This window comes from Magnolia sinica, chromosome 1 (genome assembly GCF_029962835.1).
Source record: "Magnolia sinica isolate HGM2019 chromosome 1, MsV1, whole genome shotgun sequence".
NCBI classification, from domain to species: Eukaryota; Viridiplantae; Streptophyta; class Magnoliopsida; order Magnoliales; family Magnoliaceae; genus Magnolia; species Magnolia sinica.
Window position 1 is genome coordinate 3525169 of NC_080573.1, and position 24241 is coordinate 3549409.

The 24241-nt window shown below is 41.2% G+C and overlaps 3 protein-coding genes across 4 annotated transcripts in view; 1 reads left to right on the top strand and 2 right to left on the bottom strand.

The window, feature by feature from the left end:
- Positions 1-24241, bottom strand: part of LOC131236943 (NADH dehydrogenase [ubiquinone] 1 beta subcomplex subunit 8, mitochondrial) — a 58734-nt gene that overhangs the window by 12747 nt on the left and 21746 nt on the right. The gene's annotated exons all lie outside the window — the stretch shown is intronic.
- LOC131236922 (14 kDa proline-rich protein DC2.15-like) lies at positions 7278-8300 on the top strand. 2 transcript variants are annotated; one of them, XM_058234459.1, is made up of 2 exons: positions 7278-7518; positions 7672-8300. In XM_058234459.1, exons 1-2 carry the CDS (start codon positions 7286-7288, stop codon positions 7919-7921), a joined length of 483 nt encoding a protein of 160 aa, XP_058090442.1. In that variant the 5' UTR covers positions 7278-7285; the 3' UTR covers positions 7922-8300. The 2 variants fall into 2 exon arrangements, with proteins under 2 accessions (XP_058090442.1, XP_058090450.1); XM_058234467.1 differs by having other exon boundaries at positions 7278-7446; positions 7651-8300.
- On the bottom strand, positions 13831-14563 carry LOC131236935 (14 kDa proline-rich protein DC2.15-like). The gene has a single exon (XM_058234478.1). The coding sequence runs from the start codon at positions 14494-14496 to the stop codon at positions 14083-14085; it is 414 nt and encodes a 137-aa protein (XP_058090461.1). The 5' UTR covers positions 14497-14563; the 3' UTR covers positions 13831-14082.

The following is a 24241-nucleotide window of genomic DNA, read 5'->3' on the forward strand; positions in this document are numbered from 1 at the left end:
GGAGAAGACTGTCTTCGAGGGTAAAGTGAAGGGGTTGAGGGCGATTTGGGAGGTGCGTTGGAATGCCGTTTGATGGTGGTCTTCCCCTGGTTTTACGGGAGGGGCCGGGATCTCCCCCGCATGGGGCCTGGGATGCTCAAACCCTTAACCCTAGATGGAGGAGTTCTCTCATCACATCAAGTTTACAAGCTCCTTCTTAGATTAGTTCCTTCCCAGGGCACTGATTATCTCCGTCGAAGCCGATCCTAATCGCCCCCAGGCCCACTTTATCAAGGAAAAAGCTTCCTCTAACGTGGCGCAGGAGAAGAGAAATATGTCGGACCAATGAAGAAGCTTGAGCGTCACTGCCCATACAGGCCATACTATCTGCAGGCCCTTCTCTGAAGATATGAACGAATTTCAACTAACCATGAGTACCAAATCTCTTGATGCTAGCTATCCAATAGGCCATTTTCAGCTTGGGTTGGCACTCCCATTCAAAAAATCAACCACGAGCTTAGAATTAGATTTCACAACGACTCTAGTTAAGCCAAAACGATAGCATAATGACAGCCCATCATGCACTGCACGAAGCTCTGCATAAATGTTGGAGGCAATCCCATAAATCACTATATATATTTGTGTTCCTGTTATGTGGCTTTATGAATTTAGCCATGCATAAATTGAAAACTTATCTCTTAGTGATAACTTCTCTTCTTCTTTTTTTTCATGATGGTGAGAGCCCAACACTTGTAACTTTGTTGATGGGTAACTTCACGAGAGCTTTTGGACAAGTGTGCCAAATAAAAAGGTAAAGCCTCGCCTATCATATAGGCTCACTAAAAGTAGAAAAAATTATAAACAAAACCCAACCCAAGCAGTACTCCCAAGAAAGATCTCCAACCAACCAACCAAGCTCCACCCAATCTCAGTTCCAGTCTAGGAAGACAATCGCTACCTAACTGTTCCCAGAAGCCCAATCCAAGGCCACCAAGCCTCAAATTTCTCGAATTTCTGGTGAAAGTTCTTCTCTACTTCTGAATAAATAGTTGGAGGTCCCACTACTCCCTAACCTTGCAAGGCCATCCATCACTAGCAAGATTCACCAGCAAACTGGGCAGCAGGGGTTTAGTGATACCTTCTGTAATAATCCGTCTTAGCGAAGACTTCTTATCTTTTCATTTTTAATCGAAAAATTGATAGAAATTTGCCAGTCTGTTTTCACATTTGCAAGACACAATGGTCTCTAGAGCCCATGTGTTTTACCCACTACAGGCAACAAGTGTTGTAAAGGATACGGTCGGTTAGAAATTACACACCCGGCCGGTACACTAAATTCAAGTTGAAACGAAATCACTGTAGCTAGGTCATTAGCCCCACAATCCGAACAACCCTAGGATAACCAGAACCACTTGGCTATTTATCAAAACCATGGGACATTTTTCATTTTTAAACATCCAATATATTTCCACCAGTCAGATAGTCGGATAATCAAACAAGCTTAATTTTTGGATTATGGTGAGTTTATATTTTCATATAGCACTCTAATTTTCTCATATTTTCCTTTCTATATTTTCTAAATCCTTTTTCTTTTTTGATTATTATTGAAACTACATCTTCACTGAAAAATATCTTTGTGATAAATGGCTTTGGAACCTGGTGCAGCGCCTATATTTTTTGTGCCATTTAAAAATGGTGTTGACTTATCATAATTATCTAATAAATGAACTTTGACTGTGGACTTTTTCTGATCTTATCTTATAGTGTCCATTTATACAATATTTCTTAAACGTTAGGATGGCACAATTAGGCGAGAATTGGTCTAATGTGCTTCCACGATTAGACATATATAATGAATGGTTTGGATCACGTACATGGCATATGTACGGTAATGACCCAAAGGCATGGTATCTCCCAAAACTGCGTTAGTGTACCTCCCCCCTAGGTGCCTTGGGAGGTTAGTTTCACAGACCAAGAGATCCATCCCGTCCATCCCGTCCATCAGGTATGATGCCTCTCAAAAACCACAGTAATCAAAAACTCGAGTAGGGTCTAAGAAACAGTTGGGATGGAACATCCACAGTTATTTTTGGGTATGGTGCACTGTGGCATTTATATGCCATCCAGTCCATTCATTTGATGTACCTCAACGGGATAAAAGAATTGCCCAGAAATAACAGCATTACAAATCTCAGTTCCGGCCATACCACATGAATTTAGAGGTTTTGGGTATAGTTTCTTTGAGGTGGCTAACCTGAGTATTGAACCAGCTTGATTTCTGGGATCAAAGCCAAGCAAGGGATGGCGTAACTGATGGATGGCATAGATTTAGAGTAAAAACGCCGATCAGGACCTAATTAATCTCCCGCAACTCCATAAATGCTTTGATCCGTTCCCGTGTTGGAGAATTTGGGCCTACTCCATTGAATACTTCGAAAATTTATGCAGACCTACCACATTCAAAACATATGTCGGGATCTTCCCATCTGTCAGATTTTTGGGCAAACTCCATTTAAGTTGGTTGTCACATGGGTATACCCTATAACCCAGTAATACAAAGAATCCCCTTAACCCTTGTTACCGGAAAAATGGGTCAGCCGATTAAAGGTCACGTCAGATGGGATAAGACCGATCAAATAGCCGCCTCAGTTTAAGACCACTATTGATCAAGGAACCAGCTCGAACTCAGCTCCACAACCACATTAAGTATAAGTCGGGGAGCCTAATTAAGGTTGACTAAGCCCCGCCTGCCCTTTGCAAAGCTGCCAGGTTGGCGAAACCCCACGTCGTCGTCCCAAGTTGGCAAAACTTCAGTCAGTATAACACCATCCTCAAAGGTTCCGACCTTGCTCCAATCGACTTTACTCAAGATCCCAACTGAAGATCTCGATAGACCATCGCAACATGGATCTCTCCAAGATTTCAACCAAAGATCTCGGAGAATATCTACGACATACTCGAGATTCAAATCCCTCTACAGTACGTCCCTACTAAATAGGAAGATCTCATCTATGTCACCGCATCTTCTCAACCATAGGTAGGAGTATCTCTAATGGTGAAAGGTACACGCAATTACTAGTCCAAAACTCCCTACTCGATCAGACCCAGGTTCCTTACTGACTTAGGCACTAGAGGGTCCCCGCACTAGCCAGAGTCTCCTTTGTCCATCCCTTGTGCAGGTACATGAAGGCCCAAGGAAGGCTAGCCATATTTCTGCATCAACAACCCTAATCTCTATAATATCCACCGTGATGTTTCCATTATATCAATTTTGTACATTCGCTATCCCAGCCCATGTTAGGATGTCATCTTTAAAATTAGGCGGATTCAAAACTAAATTGAACTATTAAAATAAAAACCCTAGTAATGTTTTATCGGGAAAGACACTTTTCTCAAACCTCTCCCCCCTCCTCTAATCCGCATTCCTTAAGGCAAATCAAATGCTTTTTTTCTCATTTTGTAAAGTTGATTATGACTTGCTTGTCACATGTGATTTCTAGGCAATATCTGCGCATCTGGCAGATTTAATACTCTGCCGGAGTATTGAACCTTTTTCTCAGAATGTCACAGTTGGTGAGTCCGTGACCAATTGAAATGTGCATGTTCTTCATTTGGGAAACATAATGGAAAAGGGAAGTAATAACAGGTGAACGTATTAGTACCACTTTACAATATTAGGAGCTTTTATTTCTCAATAAATGTGAAATGCGTGATGTAGACCATCCATTCTCGTACCAAATTACTTACCATATTCCAAGTGGGCCGCAGCTACTCCGACCTCAGTGTTAACATCCAGGCCGTCAACCGGCCGGGCCTGGAGTTGGCTTCTGCCCGTATTTTGAGCCTGACGAGCGGCCCCATTCAGAATTTTGAGCTTGCTAGACTGAGTCCGGGCATTGACAGCTCTACATCCAAGTGGGGCATTGTTTCCAACCTCTCATGTGTGGATGACGTCCAATCCGTTCCTCTGGTCGCCTTCACCGGTGTAGATCATTGAGTAAGAAAACATTAAGCCTATGTACTTATCAGGTTGTTTAATTAATTTATAATTGGTAGGTCAGCAAGGAGAAATCAGACCACTCATCAGGAATGCTGCACTGTCATCCAATTCTTCTTGATATTAATATCTATTTTTTTCCTTTTTTGATCTCTTATTAACACGTTCCTCCCTCTCTCACTGACATCAACAGTGGGACCGAGTAGTAAACATATTAAATGAAAGTCCATCTGGCATGGTGGTTATCTTTCATCCAAACCGTTCATTAGGTGCACCTAAACAGGAGGAAGGGAAATTCCGAAAAAAATAAAAATGCTAATAAGCTTAAGCACAGCTGAAGTGGGTGACATCAACTTACAGATTTTGGTTGTTATTTTACATTCTTCCCTAAGGTGTGGCCCATCTAAGTTGAGTGTGGAGCTGATTTTTTTTTTTAATGGAAGGTAAACATGAAGGGGATCATTTGATGGACGGAGTGGATTTCACACAAATATCACAGTCAGCCCCATAGAGCTCGCGTCTTGTACAAGTTGTGTACACCAAATGTTGCAGTGGAGTGTATTTTGTGGTCCTGAAATCCCCTACAAATTGGTATGCTATACATCCAGTACTCTGCCACACCTTCTTTAAACTACCTAGTTTCCCTTTAATTTCAACACTTCCCATGCCTTTTTATAAGGCAAAGTTTCAATAACTGAAAAATTAGTAGCAGGTAAATAATTCCCATTGCATGCTCATGCTTATAGTAGAGATTACAAAATCTTATCAACCAAATGGCCATCTCGCATGAGAATTCAAGGGCCGGGATGTCTTTGACTCCTTAGATTTGGAAAGCTGAAAACTGACAGCCAATTGATTGTAATTCAAGAAAACATGCATTTGATTGATTGTAATAAAGAAATTATGTATTTGAATTCATCTAATTAAAAATAGCACATTGCTAGTGTATAATTGTACAGTCATTTTAGGGCTATAAAATCAAGCAAACAAGACCAAATTCATCAAGAATACTTTTCTCTTCTTCTTCCTTACCTCTTGATGGTATTGGGCCAGATCCTGGCCAGCCGATTTTCATCCTCAACCCTAATTAAACTCTCCTCTTTTTCTTTTCTTTTTTTGGATCGTAAGTTAGTTAAGATGAGCCACATTTTTTTAAAGAGCAAATTGCATTTCATGATGGGAACTATACAAGACAATAGACATCCGGGCTGCCCCAGGACTAGAAAAGAACCCAAGGTTGCATATCATAAACCCTCTACGATGTGACTAGGGCCGAGCCAACTACTCCCCCACGTTGGACTCTCTAATAGAACCCAGCAATGGGGAAAGGGAGATCCGGAACCTGCCAGAAGAAGAGACTCCCTCAAAGCTCGCTCCCCAAACGGGCCAGCCCATTCGTCGGGGCCATTACCTTCTCTCATGACTTGAACAAAATGAATCTACCCCCTCTTCTTCAGTCTTTCTATTATGGTTGACCAATAATGTCGGTTCCAAGATGATTGGGATAGGCAATTCAGAGACTCCACTAAAAACTTGGAGTATGATTCGACCACTACCTTAGATAGCCCTTAGTACAAGCAATGGGCGAGGCTGTCATACACCACTCGCAGCCCTGCACTGTTACTGGAACCCACGCCATACCCTATAAAGAACGCAAAAAGGAGGTCGCTTTTTCCCCTTTACAAATACCTCCACCTCCCAAAATCCCCGGGTTCCCTCTAGCTTAAGATGAGCTAATTCTGCCCTTTTTCCCCCCAATCTGCCTTAAGTAGCTTATCTTGTTTTCTACTTATTAAATTAAAGTGATTAAGTAAGTTTAAATAAAAAAGCTACTTCTAATTCTAATTGATCATAAACCAAACTTACTTATCTCCAATGAGTTACTTATCTACTGTTGCAAGTAGAAAAGTTAACTTATTTGGTGGTATCCAAACAGGCCTTAGGAGCATAACCCAAGAATAAATGCGATTCTTAATTGACACTGCATCTTGCACAATAATAATTTTGACAGTCTGGATCACTTACCTAATTTTGGGAGCATAACCCGAAAGTTACTCTGGGGAGGTGACGATATGATTTGGCCCTTGGAATTCAGATCATTCACTATTTTTATTTTAACTATCCATTTGCTAGACATCAATTGCATGGTTAGGACTCAGCTGCCTACTACTGTAATTTAAAGAGATGCTACATCCACAATGTTCCCCACAATTAGGATGATCCAGATAGTGGTAGATGAGTGCCCAAGTGAGGAGGTAAATGGAGATATTGGTAGTGTTATCCAAGGGCTTTTTCTATATCACACGACCCCAAAGTCCATTCATCTTAAGGCTAATAGCATGTAGATTGGACTTGACTTGCCAGAACCCATGACATGGCCCAATGAAAATATGCTACGTGTACACCTCGGATGTGAGGTCTACAAATCACTTTGAAGATCATTCTTACATGAAATAAGGATTCAACCTTTCTCACTGCAGCCCCTCATATGATGTGCACTTATAGAGCATTTTCATTGGGCCATGTCAGTAGGGTTATAGGCAATTCACGTAATATTTTTAGAGAGAGAGAGAGAGAGAGAGAGAGAGAGAGAGATCCTTCAAAGGATAGTCATGCTTTCCACCCCTCCACGTCACCCACATGACGATCCGGACCCTCTGTTCAGAATCACCAGCTCATGGGATAAATATTACTAATCAAAGGTCATTACCATCCATACAAAGGTTTAGAAACTGCTTTTTTCTCGACTTTTTCCTTGCTCAACTTTGCACCAACGATACATTAAAACCATACCTCTCATCTGTTTTATGACAATTGTAATTACATCTCCTTTTGGATTATCATCACAACTACCTCCCCACTGCTAGAGATCAGTTGAGGACTATATGAAGTGACAACAACACTTAGGAGTTCCTTTTTTCTGCATGTGGGGCCCGTCATTACATAAAAATCGTGTCCAAATAACCTAGCAGGGTCACTTCGTAAATATTGTGCACCCAAAAATCATTCATTGGTGAATCTTACTGTAGAGCGGTCAGGGTGCTAAAATCTCACTAATGGGAAAATCTAAACCATGTAATCGACGCCTTACAAATGCATGGTGGCTAGAAAGGAATATTGGCAGTTGTTAAGGAGAAAGGGTGGTCCACCAGGTGAATTTGTAGGAATATTGTCCCATCCATGCAATTGTATTCCTTCCCCTGACAACTTCCAACCTCCCTGCTCTATAAATACCCACAACCCACGTCCAACTACGCCATCCCAAATACATCTTCTACAGCTGCTACTAAAATTTGTAGGTGTTTGGAGATGGCCTCAAAGAGCTCAGCATCAGCTGCCCTTTTCCTCTCCTTCAACCTTTTCTTCTTTGCTTTTGTCACTGCCAATGACAGACCTTGCCTTTGTACCCGTTGCTATTGCAACCCAACTCCAAATCCCAGACCCAGACCAACTCCAAACCCCAACCCTAGACCAACTCCCACAACTCCAAACCCCAACCCTATGCCAACTCCAAATCCTAACCCTACCCCAACTCCCACAAATCCTAATCCTAATCCTAACCCTAACCCAACTCCCGGAACTCCAAACCCTAACCCAACTCCCGGAACTCCAAACCCTAACCCTAACCCAAATCCTGGAACTCCAAACCCTAACCCTAACCCAAATCCCGGAACTCCTTCAGGTGGACGTGGTAGATGCCCTAGAGATGCACTGAAGCTGGGTATATGTGCCAATTTACTAGGGTTGGTGAATGTGGTTGTGGGATCCCCACCAACACTCCCGTGTTGCTCTCTAATCCAAGGGCTGGCCAATCTTGAGGCTGCCGTGTGCTTGTGCACTGCCATCAGAGCCAATATCTTGGGCCTCATTCTCAACATTCCTGTTTCCCTGAGCTTGATCTTGAACGACTGTGGTAGAAGGGTCCCAAATGGATTCCAATGTTAGATGTTCAATCCATCTCTAGCTACGACCGTTAGATGGCTTTAGTATCTTCTGTTACCTTATTTTTTATGTTTGAATAAACAACCCTCGTTGGTTCCTAGGATTGGGAATGCATTTCTCATGGCCTAGTATCATGGGTTGGGATGGGATGATATTGATGCACTCAATTGCTTTTGTAGTTAGAAATTAATGCTACTTTGTTATGCATACATCTGGGCTGTATGGCTTTGAATAGAGATGCTAATTGCACGATTTCACACGTGGAAATGAGACACATACGTGTAAAATCAGACCCGCTTGTCACTCTATACTGCGTGCCCAAATTCCACCCATCTAAAATCAGGATGGCATGATCATCATGTGGGCCACACATAGACTTGAATTGGAGCATTAGTCAATTCTCTGGCCAGTTCATTTCTTTCTTAGTTACATTGACATCTATGTTGATGGCGGCACCTGTTTTCACGTGTGAAGCGAGTACACTCAAACAAGTGCAATTAGCATTTGTTCATGTATTAATTTTCTTGCATGGTTTGTTCGGAGGAGGAATATGTGGCACGCAGTGAGATAAGGCAGGCTATATTGAAGTCAAAGAAAAACTAGAAGTGGGAGTTATATGATAGTCTGGCACGTATGGTCGCTTCATACACAGGGCTCAAAAATTGTACCTGCGGCATAGATTTGAACAATGTTAGCCTTGCTTGGTGTAAACTTGCTTGTTTTCATTGTACACCAGCAATTAGAGAGTTAGATCATTCGAATAAGGGTTTTTTTTTTTTTTTTTTGGCATTAATGATACATTTAAACTGGGAGCCAAATGAAAGCTAATTCGACCTGTGTCTATGCTACTTATACACATCAACGCTATTTTGTAAGTGCTTGCGTGTTCTCCCTCACACTCTATCAAAGTTTTTCTCACAAGGGTTGGTGGCTCCCCAAGCAGATTGTCTGCAACACCCGCCACCAGGGATGACCCAAGCTCTGTGGGGATGCAGATTTCCTGGGAAAGGCCTTTTCGCAAGAATATCCTGCCCTGGAAACCGAGGCGGAGCCTACCATGATTTTTGTAAGAAATCTACCTGTTCATCCATTTTATGAGCTCATTTTAAGACTTAGATCAAAAGTGAAAAGGATCCAAGACTTAAGTGGGCTGCACCAAAGAAAAAGGTGAGTAGGAGATTTATAATGTCATTACTACTGGGATGAACTGAAAACACAAATATTAGCCTGATTCAAAACTTTTGTGGCCCCACAAATATTTCAATCGTCCATGTTCAATCCTCACATTTTTTGCCCACTTGAGTATTGGATTGGGCTCATTTTCGGCCTCATGTCTTAAAATGACCTCACAAAATGGATGGGCAGGGTAGATTTCTCACAAACATCATGATGAGCCCCACCTAGGTTTTCAGCATAGAAAAGGCTTTAGCAGTGAATCCATGTCCGCTCTGTGAGCCCATTGTCATGTATATTGCCATCATCTGTTTTTTCTGCTCATTTTAGAACATAAGCCCAAAAATGAATCAGATAATTAAGGGGGAGGTGTTTCTTTCCCAGCAGATCTATGGGATTTTCATTTTGCTTTTCTAGCGTTTAGGGAGATTTTTGTGTAGCTGGGGGTTATACGATAGGCATGGGTCGACCTGTTGTAACCCTGCCCCCAAAAACATGTACAGCGAAGGTCCCATGTTAATAAAATTCAAAATATACGGTTGGTTTAATGTTCTTCTGTTTGGAAACACAAGGAAAAAGGATTGCCAACATCAGGTGCATGTCTTGATACCCTTTAAGAAATTTAGGAACCTTTATTTCTCAGTAAATACAAAGAACGTACTGTTTGATTGGACATGTAAACCGTCTACCCTGGTACCACAATATTTCAAGTGGGCAACATCATTGATTACAAAAAAAACACTCAGCCACCTAGATCAACTTGTTCAGTTTCAAATGGGGTGCGCCTCGTCTAAGTGAGGCAAATTTCCAATACTGACAGGCGGCAGCAAACTGGATAGGACTAGTTATTATTATTATTATTATTATTATTATTATTATTATTATTATTTCAAAGGTGGGCTCTAGCCACAGATTCATTCAACGAAAAAATTTACAACCTTTCGGGAGGTCCCAAAACAAAAAAGATTGGGACCACCTATCGTGAGCTGCACAATCAGAAAAGAAAGCAGAAAACAGGGCTGCCGCACCCTGGGGACCACCTATCCACAGACACCACTGAGATCAACTTTACAATCTCCGACGGACATCACGGACTACACCTAACCCGACTTTATCTAAGAAAAGAAGGCCACGAATACGATGAGGAAGATCCCTATGATTAGAGATGACACTAGAAGTTTGGGATTCGCTAGCCTCCCTGGCCATACCATCAGCCGGGCCATTCCCTTCCCTAGGAATCACCAAGAAAATAAACTCCGCATTCCGTTCCAAGCTCTTGATCCTTGAAACCCAAGGCCTCCATTTCCACAGGGTGATCGAATTCCCGGACACGAGGCCAGCCGCGACCGTGGAATCAGTTTCCACCACAATTGTTTTTTTTTTTTCTTTGCTTTTGACCGAACTTCATTCATTCCCAAACAACAGGATATACAACTCTACCAACAGACTCCCTAGCTTCGGCCTCCTCCTACAAAAAGCGAAGGAGGAGACTATCGTATGAATAGAAAAACCCACAAAACCAAACCACTAAACCTGACCCAAAAGCCAAGGCAGCGGAGCACTATCTCCTGAACTTTTTCCTAGCAACCCCTAATCCCACTCTGTCAACGAGCAGGAGACCTCTAACCCCCGATGGGAGATCGGCGAGGGAAGAAATTAGGGCCGAGGCTTGCTTCTCGCTACCCATCTTGGCCATGCCATCTACCGGTCCATTACCCTCTCTACAAATATGGAAAAACTGTACATGACAGATACAACTAAGAACACGGATTCTGTCAACCCAATACATCCAAAGGAAATGCACCACTAGAAGAGAGTCTGATTCAACTAAGATACTCTTGAACCCATGTTGAGATTCTTCTGTACTCGGGAATTGAAAGGTCCGATGTCTGATACACCGACTTCCACACATGTGGGGCCCATTGTTCGGGGATCCAAACTATAGATCTTGTACCACTTGTTGCAGATGCAAAACTGCTCAAGAAATATCCATGATTTGACAATCCCATCCATTCTATTAGTTTCCATCAACTACACTTTTAATATACAAGATGTAAACATGTTTCTCGTAGAATGGAAACAAATCCAAATATCGAAGTGTCATGATCCTCTAATCTAATGATATTTCTGAGGCATCCCACATCCACAGTGCGGTCCATCAGATGAACGGTTTGGAACAAGAGATCATAGGGCCTCCGTGTTGAGAATCCTGTGTCTCCAAAGTATATTCCAAATTCTGTCGATCAGTTAACCCGACAGTTTGATCGATCAAGACCGCCTAAAAGTGTCCAACGATGAATCTGTAAAATTCAAAGACCCACTAAATAGACGGTTGAGATATACCTCACCACCTTACACATTTGAGTTATTGGACGACGAACGTTCCTGAATCACCTCCAACGTAGAGCCAAAGTTACCAAATACCTTTGTGCAGCAAACCCAAAAAAAAAAAAAACCAACAAACAAACCACTGTGCAAAGCATCTATGAATTTTAAGGACGCGGATTGCGTACTACCCCCGCCCGTCCCTAGCTCCGAACGGGCAGTTCTGTGGGTGGGCCCACCGTGATGTATCTCTACATCTAAGCTGTCTATCACTTTTGTCAGATTATTTTAAGGCATGAACACAAAAATGAAGCAGATCCAACGCTCAAATGGAACACACCAAATAATAAGCTTGGTTGCATTAAAATGCACAAAGCATTAAATACCGGTTGCATTAAATGCAAGAGTCATCTGTGGTGTGGTCTATTTGACCATTGGATCTGCTTCATTTTTGTTTTGATGACTTAAAATAATTTGAGAAAAGGGATAGACGGCTTGGATGTACAGATACATTACAGTGGGCCCGCCCACAGAACTGCCCGTTCGGAGCTAGGGACGGGCGGGGGTAGTACGCAATCCGCATCCGAATTTTAAAAGCTACTTTTAGGCATCCTAGTGGTCCGCGATTCAACGAAGGACCCTCATGCACACGTGTCAAGGATCCAGGCCATTCATCAGCTAAGTTGGTGAATTTATAAAAGAATAAATAGACATAACCTCTTCGACCATATTCCGTTCGAACAGGTCTCAATCTCATCCATGACATACACGTTACCAGTAGCTTTATTTATCTGACTAAAAGGCGAAAGGGAAGGTTCAGGTAACAGGCACTTGGATACTCTGGCAGGGTGTGATAAATGATATGCAGTCACTTAAAAATTACAGGGGTGAGGTACAATTATTTCGAATCAAACCGTTCAATCATGATTCCATTTCAGATGTGCCATGATCCAAGACGACCATCATTTTGGTGGACATTTATTGGACCGTTAAAAATGAAAATATCCAATGGTCCTATTTCCACAAACAAGTGTCCACGAATCAAAGGTTAAAAATTGTTCAACCAATCTGATCTTGGGTCGTAACTTAGCGACGTGGGTTTCCACAATTTCGTTGGCTTAACTTAAGATAATGTATGCCACGTGTACAATCATAAGTGCCTGCGTATCAAGCACGCAAGTATCAGAATACTCCCCTTGGGGAAATTGGAGGTCCCTATTTCGGGCCCATTCCCAATAATTTTATTTGGTTGATTGCATGGATAGATAGACCACTTTTTTCTGTCCAATCAATAACACTATTAATTATATAATTATAGAGCCAACAAAAGAGAAGAGGTACACATCCATACACTGATGCATGCGCCACAATATGACACGTGTGTAGGATCTGAACTTTCAACCAATTGAGATACACTGTTTAGAGCTTCTAGCAGGTGGGCCATTGCATACCGGAATAAATGAATGGCTAGAAAGAAATTTTATCTGTCACATTGTGGCCTACTTTGATAGTGAAGTTGTATATTTTCAGGTAGAAGATCTAACCATAGAGAAAGGTAAGATCTCACACACATATTTCATATTTTTGTGTGCCACGTGTGTGGATGTATGTGACTCTTACACGCATATGTGTGGAATTAGCAAACCTCATAAAAGAAATGTCCACGTACCATCCAACATACATTCCCATCATTCTTGCTTCTGTGTACAACATCCCAGACTTGCCCAAACGAAATTACACTTCACACGGAGGCTGGAATGCCTATAAACCAGCAGAAGATAGACGCGCATACAAAGAAGGCAAACAGGCTACATATATCCTGGTGAATTTGGGCCCAACCAAGTTGGACGGTATGGATCAATGACCTTTGCATAGTCGTTTGCATGAGGTGCTAGATCAGATGTATTTTTGGTTGTGACTGTTCACCGGTTTTCCTTCGGCTTGAGACTTTGGTTTGTTCATAAAAGAACAGTTTATCATGATGGCTTGGTCCATTTTTCAGGTGGGCCACCGTCGAAATCAATGGACGTCCCATCGTCGGAATCAACATAGAGGCTTGGATGATCTAATGAGTAGACCAACCTGATTTTCCTTTGTTATGATGATATGGTTGTTGTAATGGGGTAGGATAGGGAAGGGTGCTGAGCTTTGGATGATGTTGTTGTTTTGGGATTCTCTTCTATGCTGCTTTGCTCTCTGTTAGTATTGTACGTGCAGTATCTTTCCAAGTCACATTAAATTTTATTTTATTTTTTTAAAAGAAGACCAGCCTGATTTTCATAAAGGCCATCTTCATGGTCTGATGCATCTTTTGCATGGTTTGTATGTCCCACATACAAGATTATATATGAAAGCTCACATTCAGTACCTGTACATTACAGGTTAATCCATTGCTAATTAAGAAAGCACCCATCTTATTCCATCAAGAATCACTTTTCTCAATAATACCCATGAGTACACGATTTATTACTAGCCTTGACTGATATGTTTATTAGAATAGAAAGGTCTAATCACAACAGCCTTTCATCTCAAAATCAATACACTACTCCAAGAAAAAAAAAAAAAAAGGACTCAACAAACCCACAACTTCAAACCCTATAACACAACAAACCAAATACCAAAGAGAGAGAGAGAGAGAGAGAGAGAGAGAGAGAGAGAGAGAGGCCTTAGGCACATTGGAAACCAGATGGGTACTTCTTTCCACAAGTGTTCAAAAGCAAGGTTAGGGAGACTGGGACATTGAGGTTTATGCCCAAGATATTGGCTTTAATGGCAGTGCAAAGACAGACAGCTGCTTCAAGGTCAATTAGGCCTTCAAGGAGACTGCAACAAGGGAGTGTTGGTGGAGAGCCAACAACCACATTCACCAACCCTAGCACATCAGCACATACACCAAGCTTCAGTGTATCTCTTGGGCAGGTAGGGTAGGCAGGTGGGTAATTGGTGGGGGGGTTGTAAGGCGTTGGAGTGGGCTTAGGTGTCACAGGTGGGCATGGAATATATGTGGATGTGACCAAAGCGAAGAAGAGAAGGTTGAGAGAGAGGAGAAGAGCTGTGGATGCAAAGGCCTTTGAACCCATTTCCAAACCCTAGAGAGAATATCAAAGGGATAGTAATGTATTTGGAGAGATGGTTTGATATTTGAATTGGGTTTTGGGTCTTTTTATAAGGAGCGGTGGGAGATTTGTGATGTGTTTGGTACCAAAAAAATAAGATGGTACCCATGTGGTATGATGGGCCAGCATTGAGCTGGCACTGCAAGTTGGAAGACAGGATTGTGGATTGGATTTTGATATTTTCTGCCCCAGCCCTGATAAGGTTACTCGAGGGAGTAGGATTTGGAATTTGCCATTGCAAGATCTAGACCGCTCATCATTTGGGTTGCACCCTTTTGCGGTGTGGCCCAAAAGAATAGACTGATTCGTTCATCAGATGGACCATGCCTATACGTAGAACGCAAACCACTGGTCAGGTCTTTTAGCTGTCCGTATTTTCATACCCATCGAACAAGCCTGATTTTCACGTGATGGCACATGCACTATGGACCAACATGATGAACAGCCCAGGTCAGCCGCACGCATTTTGCAAGTGTGGGAGAGTAGGATTCATCCTCTCTAGTCTTTTGCGTTTCTGCTTCTGTACATGTAGTCGACGTACGCAGGACGTGGATTGCGTCCTACCCCCGCCGGGCAGGGCTCTGTGGCGCCGTGATGTAAATGTTTTATCCATGCCGTGAATCTATTTTCTAAGATCATTTTAAAGTATAATTTCAAAAATGAGGTAGGTACACACCTCCAATGGACCACAAAATGGGGATTAAACGTCCACCATTAAAAAGTTCTTGGGAGCTGAAGAAGTTTCGGATCAAGCTTATATTTTTGTTTTCACTTCATCCACGTCTACATCAACTTATTAATAGGTTGGATGGTAAAAAAACATTACAGTGTCCCTTAGAATGGCTTCAACGGTGAGTGTCATTATCACTGCAGCTTCCTTTGGTGTGGTCCACTGGAGTCGTGTACCTGCCTCAATTTTAGAATGATAATTTAAAACGGTCTGATAGAAGCAATGAACGACGGGGATAAAATACGTCCATCGAGGTGGTCCCCACAGAGCCCCGCCCGGACGGATTACCGTCCGGGCGGGGGTAGGACGCAATCCGCGTCCACGTACGCATTCTCACTTCGGGAGCGGATTGGCTGGTGTACCAACGGTTCAAAGCAGATCAAAGTTACATGGGCCTCACAATAATGTGTTTCTCACATCCACACCGTTCATCCATTCCGGGAGATCATGTTAGACCTTGATCCACAAAATGAATCATATCCAAAGCTCAAGTGGAGCACACCACAAATAGCAGTGGGACAACTATTCTCACTATTAAAACATTCGTAGGGCCCACCATAACGTATATTTTTCATCCAATCTATTCGTAATGTCACACAGACCTAGACGAAGAGGAAAAACAAATATCATATTGATCCAAAATTTATGTGACCCCTAAAATGATTTCAATGGTATACGTTCAATTCCCCACTCCTTTTTACAGTGTAGTCCAATTGTTTTTTGGATCTGTCTTATTTTTAGTATGCAGCCTTACGATGAGCTCGCCAAGTGAACGGTTTGGATATAACTCATAACATGATGGGACCCACGGAACTGGTGACGTCAACACATTAGCCAGGTCGGTGATGTGTGGTACACCAGCCAATCCCCTTCGACCTCTACCTACACTGAACATGGTCACACGATCCAGCATATCATTGAGATTCTTCTGTACTCGGGAATTGAAAGGTCCGATGTCTGATACACCGACTTCCACACATGTGGGGCCCATTGTTGGGTGATCCAAACTATTTAGATCTTGTACCACTTGTTGCAGATGCAAAACTGCTCAAGAAATATCCATGATTAGACAAGCCCATCCATTCTGTTAGTTTCCATCAACTACACTTTTAATATACAAGATGTAAACTTGTTTAATTATCGTAGAATGTAAACAAATCCAAATATCGAAGTGTTATGATCCTCTAATCTATGATATTTCTGAGGCATCCCACATCCACAGATGAACGGCTTAGAGCACGAGATCATAGCTACGGCCTCATTTTGAGAATCCTATGTGTCTCCAAAGTATGCTTTTTGCCGATGAGCATTGTCACATAATTCATTCATCTCTATCTCTATCTATTCTTTCTTCACGAGCATGTAGTCCCGCCCTCGTTGCAACCCAACCCTTTTACCCTTTTTTAGCAATTTCTCGTACTTTGTCTTTCTACCAACCTTTTTGTACGTGCACTACTCGTGCCACTCACCCTGTTATACCATATATAACATGAGCAGGTTTTAGGTCTTTTTTTAATTAGTTTCATAAGGTAAATTTTTTATTTATTTATTTTTTTTTAAAAAAGAAGCTTTGAATATTTAATGGACATGGGAATTCACTTTGAATGATGACTGGGTATTTTCCAGACTCAAAAACGTATTTGTTTTCTTGGGGAAAGTTCGGATTTCACTCACAAACAACTTGCAAAGCTTAGATTTTATCGGCATCCTTTGAATTATTTGATATGAGTAACCCACTCAAATAGTTATTAGAGTGGGTTTTGAATTTTATATAATAATTAAATAAATAAATAAAAACCCACTAAAATTTTTCTTCCTCTTGCATGTAGCTACTACTATGGATAGATGTCTTAAATCTGTCTGATGATCTGTCGATGACATTGACAGGGTTTCGATGACATCGATGACAGTCGTCGATGACATCGAATGTTTCTCGATGCCATCGATAATTCACAGAATTTTTCACCCCTGGTCGCTGGACAGTTTTGGTCCGTTTTCGATGACATCGAAGATGTTACGCAGATTTTCTACGGAAACGCAGATTTTGCGATTTTTGTTTTCTATTTCGAGTCTACTTCTTTCTAAACTTATATAAATTGGTGTATGCGGGATTGAGAGGTATTCTAAGGCTTTCTAAAGGAGTTCCAAGTGTTCCTAAAAGGATTTTAGGGTTTCTAAAGGGTGTAGCAAGGGTGAAATTCGAGGTTGTTCAAATCAGGTAAGCGATCCTCTCTCTTTGTAATTTCTATTTTCATAGTGGAGATCTATCGCTTTGTGCTGTGGTTTTTTCTCGCAAGGGTTTTTCATGTTAAATCTGTGTGATTCCGCATGTCAAAATCCCAACAAGTGGTATCAGAGCAATCGTTGAGGCACAGATCTGAATCTGAGGGATTAGTAATAATGGCAAGCACTAGGTCTGATATTGAGAAGTACTCAGGGAAAAATAATTTTGAGTTATCGAAGATCAAGATGATGAGTTCCTTAATCAAGCAAGGCGAAGATGATGCTCTTGAGGAGCGAAAGTTTACTATGACTAATGATAATTGGAATACTCTTGATAACAAGGCTTTATCATCGATCCGTTTATGTCTCACGGATAAGGTTCTCTACAACGTCATGAGGGAGAAATTTGCGGCTAAGTTATGGGCGAAGTTAGAGGATGTCTATGCAAAAAAATTCTCTGAAAATAGTCTACACTTGAAGTAGCAGTAGTATAACTTCAAGATGGCAGAGGGTGGAGATCTGGAGGCTCACATCAGCAACTTTAATAAATTGGTTTGCATGTTGCTGGATATGAAGGAAGTGATGAAAGATGAAGAACAAGCATGTATGTTGCTGAATTCTCTTCCGGCGTCATATGAGTCATTCAAGGACACTATGTGTAATACGAATAAAACCTTGAGTGTCGACATTGTTATCTCAGCCCTTCAAAAGAAAGCTATGAGAAAGTTAAACGGCGACATGGAGACATCTTCTGATGCACTGTTTACAATGGGTAGGAATTTTAAACAAGATACGGGTTCTTCAGGTTCTAGATCCAAATCCAAGGGTAAGGGCAAAGGAAATGTAAAGTGCTGAAATTGTGGGAAGGAAGGACATGTGAAGAAGGATTGTGAAAATCCTAAATCGAAGAGAGAAAATTCTGAGGCTTCGTATAGGGAGGCCAATGCTGCCACTTCAGATGGATCGAGTGGATGTGATGGTAATATTTTGTCTGTGTCTACTATCAAGCGGTCATACGATGATCGTAAGGACGAGTCGATGCTAAACACAGGAGTATCTTTTCACATGACTCCTCATCGGAGTTGGTTCACCAGCTATAGGGAGTGCGATGGTGGACAGGTATTTATGGACAATGATATTGCCTGTAATGTTATGGCAGTTGGTTCGATGCGATCAAGATATTTGATGGGGTGGAGCGTACCTTAACTGATGTCAGGCACGTTCCTGATTTGAAGCAGAATCTGATTTCTCTTGGTGTACTTGAGGTAAAAGGATGCGAATACACAGGTATTGATAGTGCTCTTAAGGTATCTAAGGGGGCTGGGTAATCATGAAAGCGCAACGACTCGATAACTTGTATAGGTTGATCGAGAGCACTTCAAAAGGTGGAGCTGCAATAGATGTAGCGGATTCCACCTCTGCACATGTGTGGCATGTTGGGCATGGCCACATGAGCGGGCAGGGCAGGAAGGCTAAGACGTGTGGACAGGGATATAAAGTAGGTGGAGCAGCCACCTGTGAGAAGAATCACACGGCATAATCGCAGGATATCGGCGTGGTATAGAACGACTCCAATATCGCAGGGAATTCATCTTCTATTCTGATGGCTCTAGGTGAGCCTGGTGTTGAAAAGTGAAAGGTGACTATGAGCGATGTGATAGATTCGTTGTACCAGACCGACATATAGGAGCTGGTGGAGCTTCCAGTGGGCCGGAAAGCGGTTGGATGCAGGTGGATCTTCAAGAGGATACAGTATAGATATAGGGCAAGGTTGGTAGTGAAGGGTTATGCTCAGAGAGAATGGATCGACTTCTCAGAGATATTCGCGCCGACGGTATAGCAGGTGTCTATTAGATTCGTGATTGTCGCTAGTTGGCCAATGTGATCTTGAGCTGGAAGGATGGATGTGGAGTTTGTACTTCTGTAAGAGAAAGTGAAGAGCAGATCTACATGAAGCAACTAGAGCAGTTCGAAGTTAAATGGGCTGAGAAAAGACTTTGCAGGAGGTCGTAGTTCGACCTGTCGCTTAGGCAGTAGTTTGATTCCTTCATGATGAGTCAGGAATTGATGACATATAGATCGCTAATTATGACATGTCTAAAATCAATGTACTGAAGACTCGGTTAAGTGGGACATTAAGGATGAAGGATCAAGGGGCTGCAAAGATGGTTCTCGGCATTGAGACTGAAAGAGGAGTAGGCTTTGGTGATCACAGGAGGAATACCTTGTGTGTAAGTATTGATCAAGGATGTGATGGGCCAAGTAAAGCCGGAGAGCGTTCCCTACGCGTCTCTCCTCAAGTTTTCCTTAGAACATGTCCCAAAACAGATGAGGAAAAGCAGGATATCTCACGAGCCTTATTCGAATGTGGTTGACAGTGTATGTCATGGTCTGGATTAGACCGGTTATTTCACAGGCTATCAATGTTATGAGCAAGTACACCGCAAGCAATATTGGGTAGTAGTGAGATGGTAAGAAGACTACGTCTTTCCTTTTGAGAAGACAGGAGCAAAGGTGGTTGAGCACGTGGATTTTGATCCTACAGACATGCTCACCTAGATCGTTCTTACAGAAAAGTTCAAGTTCTGTGCAACTTTTCTAGGCTTGGTGATGGCGTAAAAGAATGACGGAGTTTGCACGAAAAGTTATGATGCAATGCAGAAATAAGAGAAGGGGACAAGAAGCTACACAGATGAAGATTGAAGACATGGTGGAGATTGTTATAGACAGATGTCTTAAATCTGTCTGGTGGTCTGTCGATGACATCGACAGGGTTTCGATGACATCGATGCCAGTCGTCGATGACATCGAATGTTGCTCGATACCATCGATAATTTACAGAATTTTTCACCCCTGGTCGCTGGACAGTTTTGGTCACAATTGAAAATATTCCGAGTCTACTTCTTTCTAAACTTATATAAAGGGGTGTATGCGGGATTGAGAAGTATTCTAAGGCTTTCTAAAGGAGTTCCAAGGGTTCTTAAAAGGATTTTAGGGTTTCTTAAGGGTGTAGCAAGGGTGAGATTTGAGGTTGTTCGAATCAGGTAAGTCCTCTCTCTTTATAATTTCTATTTTCATAGTGGAGATTTGTCGCTTCATGCCATGATTTTTTTCCCGCAAGGGTTTTCCATGTTAAATCTGTGTGATTCCGCAGGCCAAAATCCCAACAGCTACACAAGTATGGTATTAAAAGATACCATGCAACAAAGGCTTTATGGAAGTACTACAATAATTACATGAAATTCATATTGTACATCTGTTACACTGGCTCGTGTTAAAAAATTATGTTAACAAATAAACATATTTAAAACTTGAGTAGGCATATGAAAAGGTGGAAATGAATTAATTCTAGTCATGGAAACCATGAGTGCCCTTCCCTCTTTATCTATATATTTGCATATAGCCAGCACTTGTGCTACATTTTTTCCCTCCTTATTTCTAATTTTTCCTATATTCTCCCCTATCCGTATTGTATGTGCACGTGCTACATGCTCTGGTAAATTAGATGGGAGCCATTTTAGCAGCAAACTCATCTCATATAGAGCCCGTTTGGATATCACCAAATAAGTTACTTTCTTCTACTTACAAATAACAGATAAGCAACTTAATTATTTGAGATAAGCAAGTTTAGTTTAAGATCAATTATAAGTAACATCTACGCCCTGATCCATAGCTCAAGTGGTAGACTAAGCGAAAGATACCTCGTTTCAACTGTGGTCTTGGTATTGATCCCTAGTACAGGTGGCTAACAGTGAAGTATGAACTGACAATGGCATGTACTAACAAGATTTTTGAATATATATATATATATATATATATATATATATATATATATATATATATATATATATATATATATATATATATAAGTAACATTTTTTACTTAAATGTATTAATTATAAATCAAATTTATCTTTATAGAGATATGCTGAGTTATCATAGTAATGTATTCACAATGGGTCCGGTCGGGCTCATCATGTGAACCCTATGTGTTGGTATTCTGACTTAGTTGAAGAGTCTGTCGGGAGAAAAAGTAATTTATTTAGTAATGTATTCACAATGGGTCTGGTCGGGCTCATCATGTGAACCCTATGTGGTGGTATTCTTGACTTAGTTGAAGAGTCTGTCGGGAGAAAAAGTAATTTATTTAGTAATATCCAAATTGGCCTTTAGCGACACTAATGAGATGCATCACTTTCAATCATTTTCCTCGTCTCTCTATTTTCCTTGAGCCCCTTTCTTCGAGTTGTTTTTTTATTTTTATTTTATCTTCCGCCTGCTACATTTTTCCCTTCCAATTTTCCTTTAATTAAAAAAATAAAATAAAATAAAATAATAAAAAAATCTTCCCACAACAGTTTTTCCTTCCTATTTTCTTGTTTTTCATTCCTCCGTCAGCTACATTTTTCCCGCTACTTTTTCCATTTTTTTCTTCCACCCATTACATTTAAGTCTACATTAGAGGCTGATTGGACCATGTAATGAGGTAATCCACTGCTACGATTGTGAAAGGTATCACCCAACAAATGATGTGGACCGACGGTGGACCGCACCCTCTATTCGACTGCTTGACTAATTTTCACTTAGCATTAATACGGATTAAAAGGGGCAAGACCCTCGTGAAGACCAATCAGATAATCACATAGGCATGAAGCTTCAGATGTTACAATTGCTTGCTTATAGCTAAGATGGCATTTTGAATTCAATATGGGCCGTTGATGTGATCCTAGCACTATCTACCTTAGGAATGTAGTATATTACAAGGCCAACTTAACTAATTATACAGATTATTAAAAAGAGGAATTATCTTGTGTAAGTTGTATATATCCCATTCCAGAGCAAACGAGTTTTCCAGTACAACCACAGGAAACAGCAGGAATTGAATGCCTACAATTGAAAACTTCTTTGGGGCAATATAAGTTTTGGATGAAGCTGATATTTTTGTTTTCCCTTCATCCATGTATCTGTGACTTTATAAACTGGGTGGATAACAAATAAACATCACTGTGGAGCCAAAGAAAGTTTCAACGGTGGATGTCAATTATTCCCACTGTTTCCTGTGGTGTGGCCCATTGAGCTTGTAATATGCTTCAATTTTGAACTCATGCCTAAAATGGTCTGGTAAAACAGATGGACAGCATGGATAAGACACATACATCACGGTGGGCCCCACATAATATTGTCATAGGAAAGGTAAATATAGCCATTGGATCAGGGTCATATTGGGTGATCCAAACCATTCATTTGATGAGATACACATATGAATGTGACCAGTTAGAAAATTTTCAAGATTGGAAATCTTAAACTTTAGATCACTGGCCCATAAAACAACAGCTACGGAGACGGTCCATATTCAAATGAAAAGAGCGTTAAAATTTTCTAATATCGAGACTTTCTTATCAGGGACAACCATCATCTAGACAGTTTGTATTACCTAACATGACTCATAGATCCAACGGTTATAGTTAAACACATCCATTTTGATACGTCCGGATGTATTTAGCAAACTCCCTCAATACCATCTTTGCTAAGGAAGCATTAATTAATCACAATTATTGCTTCTACACAACTGAACAAGGAACATTCCAAAGAGATATCTCCATCCACCCGGTTTCTTCACATGGTTTCTGGGGCCCTCCTAATTCGTCTAGACCACAGGCCACAATCACCCGTGTTTTATGGACCCAAGCAACTTTTGTAATTTGTCTTAGACGACAGCCACAAACATCCAAACATGCCGACTTAGCAAAATTTTACTGAAATCTACCCCTTCCATGTCTATCCTCTCCTTCGATAGTAATGAATGGTTCCGATTGATTCATCAAGTTCAATCAAGTGGTTCCATCGCTCTTGTGAAAGTTACAACTGGCGCTTCTACAAGTACAATATTTCGGAGGTTAACACAATTTGGAAAGATTTTTCAAAACATAGTGCAAGTCACGTATAGAGCCCGACAGTACTGTTCCAAGTGGGGTCCATGATACAGTCATTTGTGATTAACATCCATCATACACGTGTATAATGGAGATTGGGCAGGCAGAAATGTATTTTGAACTATTTGTCACTGCTACGCCTAGCACATGCTCCACCAACGTTACTTTTTTTTTATTTTGTTTCATCAATCTATCATATATGCTCCATAGACGTGTCCCAGAATTTGGGACCGTGGTCCTGTTATCCAAGCCTTTGATCTGATGGGACCTACTGTGGATGGGGGATACATCAAAAACGAAAAATCCATCAGATTGGAAATTCTTACCATCAATGGCCTCCAATTAGAAGGTTCCAGAGAAAATACAATGACTGCTCGCATTCAACAGAAAACAGTCCAACAACCAAAGGTTAAAATCGTCTATTCTGGGAGATTTTTGGGCTGATCCCCTTCCTGTGATCAGCCCCATAAAATCAACGGTTAGATCATCAAAAGCACAGTCTCTGTAGATAGACAAAATGCGCTACTGAATATAGACCTCTGGTACGTCAAATAGTACAAAGTATTGGGGGGACGCGGATTGACGTGGCAAAGTTTTGTGGTACCCACATAATGAATGTATTATATCCACACCTTCCCACCATTTTGCGAGATCATTTTAGGGCATCAGTCCAAAAATGAGACAGATCCAAAGTTCAAGTGGACCGCATCACATAAAGAAGTTGGGATTGAATGCCTACCATTGAAAACTTCCTGGGTGCCACGTAAGTTTTAGATCAAGCTGGTATTTGTATTTTCCCTTCATCCAAGTCTGTGTGAACTTA

Coding starts and splice junctions, on each gene's coding strand:
- LOC131236922 (XM_058234459.1), top strand. CDS start 7,286: ATGGCCTCAAAGAGCTCAGCATCAGCTGCCCTTTTCCTCTCCTTCAAC. Junction 7,519..7,671: donor CCTACCCCAACTCCCACAAA/TCCTAATCCTAA, acceptor TGGACGTGGTAG/ATGCCCTAGAGATGCACTGA.
- LOC131236935 (XM_058234478.1), bottom strand. CDS start 14,496: ATGGGTTCAAAGGCCTTTGCATCCACAGCTCTTCTCCTCTCTCTCAAC.